The following is a 6,095-nucleotide window of genomic DNA, read 5'->3' as shown; positions in this document are numbered from 1 at the left end:
CTTAAATACCCCTTGGGGCTCTCTCCCCTTCCAGGCCAGGGCTATCAGCGTCGATTTGACGGCGAATACCCTCTCCCCAGCCTCGCGCGCCGCCGTTGGCGACGGCCAGGGGGTGGACGGTATTTCATTTACACCCCTGGGTACCTAGCGTCCGTCCAATCGAGATCCCACGGTCACGATTAAGCAAGAGGCGTCCGATGCGAACGCTTTGCAAGAGGCTTCAACGCTCTGCCGTCATTTCGCGGCGCGGCTCCGCCGGCGAGCTCGCGAGTCTTGCATGGTGTTCATTCGGCCATGGAGCATCAAAAGTGGACGCGTTTCAAACGGAGCCGTGCCATGTTCCATGGAACAGCTTTACATGAAGGACCTGGTCCTCTGCCACCATCATGTCGCCGCCGTACCCTTGGAGCCTGAACTCCTTGCCGTTGACCAGGTTGGAGTGCCTCTTATTCTCTTCACGCGGGAGGTTGTAGAATTGCCTCGTCGGCTTCATCATTTCGGCAAGTAAACCTGGATCGATCCCATGCCCAAGGTGGAAGGATCAGAGTCCAGAACTCCAGATTTGAATATGAGCATGGTTGGATCAGGTCATGTTATGGAAAGCTGCCCCAGAATTGGACCGGAGAAATTGACCAGGAAGAAGCCCCAGTTCTGCAGGGCGGATCGCAGCTTGGCGGCCTCGTCGGCGCCGTGGTCGTCAGAGGGAGCGGGCGACAGCCGGCTGAGGTCAACGATAGGGATGGGCTCGGACATCGTGACGCCGGCCATGGCCGGACGGTCTTGCTCGCGTACCAAGTACCTTCTCGGTGGCTCATGCACGCCGGCGGCCAGCTCCTGCACGATCGGCGGTATCTTCCAAGGTTGTTCGTCGGCCATGGTTGGTTTGCTAGTGATCAATTCACTCGGTCTTGAGCTCACTGCCACCCTTATCGGTTATCCCGTTTTGGCCTTTTCTTTCTTCTGTATGGAATTCGGATGGCACTTTGCTCCATTTTTCTAGGAGATGTGACAGTCAGTCTCAATGTATAGTTTCATAGCACAGTTATAAGATTGGAAACTTGGTGGTAATTGTACTAGTTAAGTATCATGGGGATGAAACTTCTCTCTTTTCTAATGGAACTCCCCCTCATAATGACCATGCTAAGTCAGCAATTTTGCTGATGTGGCAACAAATTTAATACTCATGAAACTTTTATGAAATTGGGTCTGTTTGGCTCCCACGTGCTAAAGTTTAGCACCTATCACATTGGATGTTTGGATACTAATTAGGAGTATTAAATATAGGCTAATTACAGAACTAATTGCATAGATGGAGTCTAATTCGCGAGACGAATCTATTAAGCCTAATTAATTCATGATTTGACAATGTGATGCTACAGTAACCATTTGCTAATGATGGATTAATTAGGCTTAATAGATTCGTCTCACGAATTAGCCTAGGGGTTCTATAATTAGTTTTATAATTAGCTCATGTCTAGTTCTCCTAATTAACATCCGAATATCCGATGTGACACGGCTAAAGTTTAGCACATGATATCCAAACACTAGGTCTAAGCCCATGCTCCATGTTTGACCAATTACCCAATAGCGCATGGAAAGCCTTGAGTGATATAGCTGGACATTGATGTCTATCAAAGTATCAAGCAGTATCAACAAAGGAGATGATATTCTCCCTTTCAGGCTATTGGTATTTTTTTTAAGAAAAAATAGGCATGCTTTATGTTCAATCTGATACGACCTAACTAACAGTATTGGCAAACGAAAATGGAGGTAGCGGAAGAATTAATAGCAAAAAGGAAATAAAGAGTGTAAAACTCATATTAAATTTTCAAGGAAAATTTACTCGGAAAAAATCCAGGAAAGGAAAAGAGGTTGTAAGTACTTCATGTCTCATCGTGCAATGTTCTCTGCTCACTCTAATGTTCAAATAATTGACATTTTAGGATGTGTGCAATCAACCCGTTTTAGTTAAGACCACCAATATCTACGTGAATATTTCGAATTATATTTTAAAAAATGGTATGGTTAGATTGCAATAGCAGTTTCAAAATATTATATATTTTCTATATTTTGAACATTTTTAATTGATTTATGATTAAAATATTATATATTTTCTATATCGATAAATCCAAAGTATCAAAATTGTTGTATCTAGTGATTAACATCTATAGGAGACTTCGTGGATGAACTACAATTCCAAATTATCTGCAGTTCAAAATTTAAATCTCTCATATAAGTCAAGATGCATACTTAGTTTGGTTGCAATCCCTCTACTTAAAGCGTATTTTGAACTTAGGACTATGCGTCACTAAATAAACTACCAATTCGGTAACCCAATTTTTTCTCCACTAATAAGGCGATAAGTAATATAGTATCATATTGCAAGTGCACGGGCGACCTAATTATGAATTCTCGAGTAACCACTATTTTGCCATCCAATTGGATCTCAACATGTTACACACGAAATACTTCAACTTCAAATTGAATGCACAACCTTTTCAACTCACGAGATCATGGCAAGTGGCAATATCACAGGATGCTTTCACTGGACTCACCCATGTTCAGCGAGAACTCTTTTACGGTACACAATACGAAGCTATACTAATGATCGAAAAGGACCAGTATACAAACATCCAATGGTCAAGATTAATTGAATACTACTTAAACCTTCACCTGTGGTATGGCTAGTATACATAAGTAGTATAAGTAGTATAAAGGTATCATGGTAACAGAACATAGATGATATCACTAAAAATTTATTTTTGACACTAGCATAAAATTGAAAAGGACATTCCATTTAAAATATCACTTTTCACACATAGTAATTAGTAAATCGTCCATAGCCATGAATGGTTAGATCTTATATATACTACTAAGTAGTAGTATTGTATACCGTAAAAGAGCTCCTCACCAAATCATCGTGTAAGTGCAAACATGCCAAGCGAAGCATTTTTCAACCCTCAGCATAACACCGCTGCTAATATCCGGTGTAATTGCACCGGAGCTTCCAGTGGGTTGAAACCTCTACCGAAAGATCCTCTTGGGGGAAAAACAAACTCTAGTGAAAAAATTCACCTGAACACCGGAATTTCCGATGCTATCACTGGATACTCTAGTGTGCTCAACGGACCTTTATGTGAGTTCATTTTTTTAGCTTTCATATTTTGGTCATGAATTTTTTTTATCCGGATTCAGATTTTGATGATCTTAGATGCGTTGGAAAGCTTCCAAAGATCTATACAACCTGAGCATGAAATATTGAGTACATATGAATTTTAATTTTATCCAATTCAAATTCATGCGAAAAGTCTAGTTCAATCTTTTTCATCTCGGCTTCGATCTATTCCTTTCCTTTGATGTCTTGGCTCTTGTTGTGTTCTTGTTAATTTGTAATATCTTCAACACCTCTATTTGATCTTCAGTTAAGGTGAATGATCACTCAACTCTACTATTTTTGGCTTAATAAGAGTATGCCCTTATATACTAGCAAACAACGATAGTGTCATTAGATATGTTGTCATTATATTGAACCACTAAAATCACTTTTACCGAATGTAATTTACTAGCACTCAACAGACATATATATCCTGATTTTTCAAGTGTGTTGTGTCAAGCGCATACTCACTCCATCCTACAAAGAATGTCTCACAAAGAGTTTCTTTACCTCCTAGTAAATCTTATCTAATTAAAGAAACACTCACACCAATAATAAAAAGCGTATGGAGAAGAGCGTAGAGCCAATCAAATGATCAATTGATGTTATTTTTCGAGTTCCAATGCACGTGCATTTATTTAGGATCTAGAAAACTAAACAAACAACACGATTTTCAATTACAATTAGTATTAGTTATTAGGGGCAACATAGACATTTCTCACCACTGCTATTGTGTCTCAAATTTTCTAAAAGGACACGCTTTGCGGGACGGAGGGAGTAAACATTTTTTTTCTTTTCGTACCAACCGCTTGTACAGGCAACCAAACACACTCACAAATGCACATTTACTACTCAATTCGCATCTTTGATGTCTTCAAGAAAACTCCACGACTTCCACCGTGATATGTGAAGCAAGGAATGCCATTACGGGCTCTTTTTTGGGTATGGGCGCACCATTACGGGTGAAGCAAGGAATGCCAACATGGTTAGTGTTAGCTGAGAAGGGTAGTGGGGAAGGACAATAGAAGAACTGGAGCAAGGATCGGAGAGCAGGTTGAGGAACAGGCAGAGGAAGGTTTAGGTTGAAGGAAAAGTTGATGTTTACAATATTGATGATCATCTCCTCTCTGCTCCCTAGCATATAAGCTATCCTATTACATGGGTTGTAGTTTAGCCACAGGCCCATTCATTGCCAACGAGACACACATTAGCTTTCTTGGGCCTTGCACTCTGGTGAAGCCCAACTGGAGGTTGCACGGGGTCTTGTTCTTCTTCTGGCAACGGACAGTTGCTAACAATCTTCCCTTCTTGAAATGCCGCTTGTCCCCAAGCAGGCACACAAGGAAAATGACGCTTCAAATCTTCCTCGTCTTCCCAAGTAGCCATTGATACTAGCCAATTAAACCAGTGGACCAACACCTGTGGCACTTGATGATCCCCACTATTGCCCAGGTGACGCTGCAGGATAGACTTAGGGACACGATGAAACTCAATATTAGTAGGAAATAATAATGCAGCTACCTGTTGTGGAGGTAACACTGCCTTCTTCAGTTGGGATACATGGAAGACTGGATGTATAGCACACTCCTGAGGTAGTTCCAGATGATAAGCAACTTTGCCCACTTTACTATTCACTTTGAATGGACCAAAATACTTGAAAGCCAGCTTTTGATTGGAACGAGGAGCCAAGGATGACTGAATATAAGGCTGAAGTTTGAGGAATACTTGCTCACCAATCTCGAACTGTCGTTCAGTGCGGTGCTGATCAGGTTGCTTCTTCATTCGCTGCTTTGCATGAAGGAGATGTTGTTTTATCAATTCAGTCATTGTGCGATGTTCATTCAACCAAGTTGCAAGATCAGGGACAGAGACAGAATCCACCACTGAAATACCAAAGTGCTTGGGTTCATACCCGTACAGAGCTTCAAAAGGCGTACGCTCAATAGAAGAATGATTGGAAGTATTGTACCAAAATTCTGCCAATGAAATCCAGTGAATCCATTTGGAAGGGCAGGCATTGGCAAAGCAGCGGAGAAACGTTTCCATGGTTTGATTAAGGTGCTCAGTTTGCCCGTTTGATTGAGGATGATAACTTAAACTCATTGCCAACTCTACTCTAGAAAGTCCAAACAACTCTTTCCACAACTTTCTTGTAAAGATCTTGTCCCTATCGGATATAAGAGTTATAGGCAGGCCATGCAATTTATACACCTCATGAAAGAAGACCTTAGCCACTGAAGCGGCCGTAAAAGGGTGTAGTAATGGAAGAAAATAGCCATATTTGGTAAAGGAATCAACCACTACTAGAATGCAATTAGCATGACCAGATTTGGGCAAACCTTCCACAAAATCAAGAGAAATCATCTACCAAGCAGAAGAAGGTACGGGCAAAGGCTGCAGCAAACCTGGGAGCTTTGACCTATCAGGTTTGGCTTGCTAGCAGGTGATGCAATGCTTAACAAACTGATGAACATCAGTCTTCATACCTTTACAGGCAAACAACTTTTTCATCCTCATATATCTTACTGGAATACCAAAATAACCACCCAAAGGACTAGCATGACAATGATGCAATAATTTATGTTGCAATATTGGATTGAACCCAATCCAAATTTTGGACTTGTATCTTAACAACCCATTTTGTAAGGTGAAATTTGCTACAACATAGTCAATCATGAGTTTAGACAATATCACTTGAGTTGCCTCATCATTAAGGTAGCCAGATACCACTTCAGTCACCCATTGAGTACAAGATGATATTGCTACACACTGAGAGTCTAGAGAGGGCATCAGCCACACGATTATCGACACCCTTCTTATAGACTACTCTATATTGCAGTCCAAGTAACTTAGTAAAAACTTTTTGTTGCCACTGAGTATGAAGGCGTTGTTCAATTAACTGAGACAAACTACGCTAGTCAGTGTAGATTATGAACTCACC

The 6,095-nt window shown here is 41.1% G+C and overlaps 1 protein-coding gene across 1 annotated transcript; it reads right to left on the bottom strand.

Annotated features, from left to right (window-relative positions):
• Nucleotides 1-319: 319 nt before the first annotated feature.
• On the bottom strand, nt 320-876 carry LOC101756628. Its single transcript, XM_004966627.1, has 2 exons — nt 621-876; nt 320-510 (listed from the first exon to the last, which is right to left on the bottom strand). The coding sequence occupies exons 1-2, from the start codon at nt 874-876 to the stop codon at nt 320-322; spliced, it is 447 nt and encodes a 148-aa protein (XP_004966684.1).
• Between the last annotated feature and the right edge of the window lie 5,219 nt (nt 877-6,095).

This window comes from Setaria italica, chromosome IV, assembly GCF_000263155.2.
Source record: "Setaria italica strain Yugu1 chromosome IV, Setaria_italica_v2.0, whole genome shotgun sequence".
Taxonomy (NCBI): Eukaryota; Viridiplantae; Streptophyta; class Magnoliopsida; order Poales; family Poaceae; genus Setaria; species Setaria italica.
The sequence above is the reverse complement of the archived record's forward strand: the minus strand, read 5'-3'. Positions and strand labels throughout refer to the sequence as shown.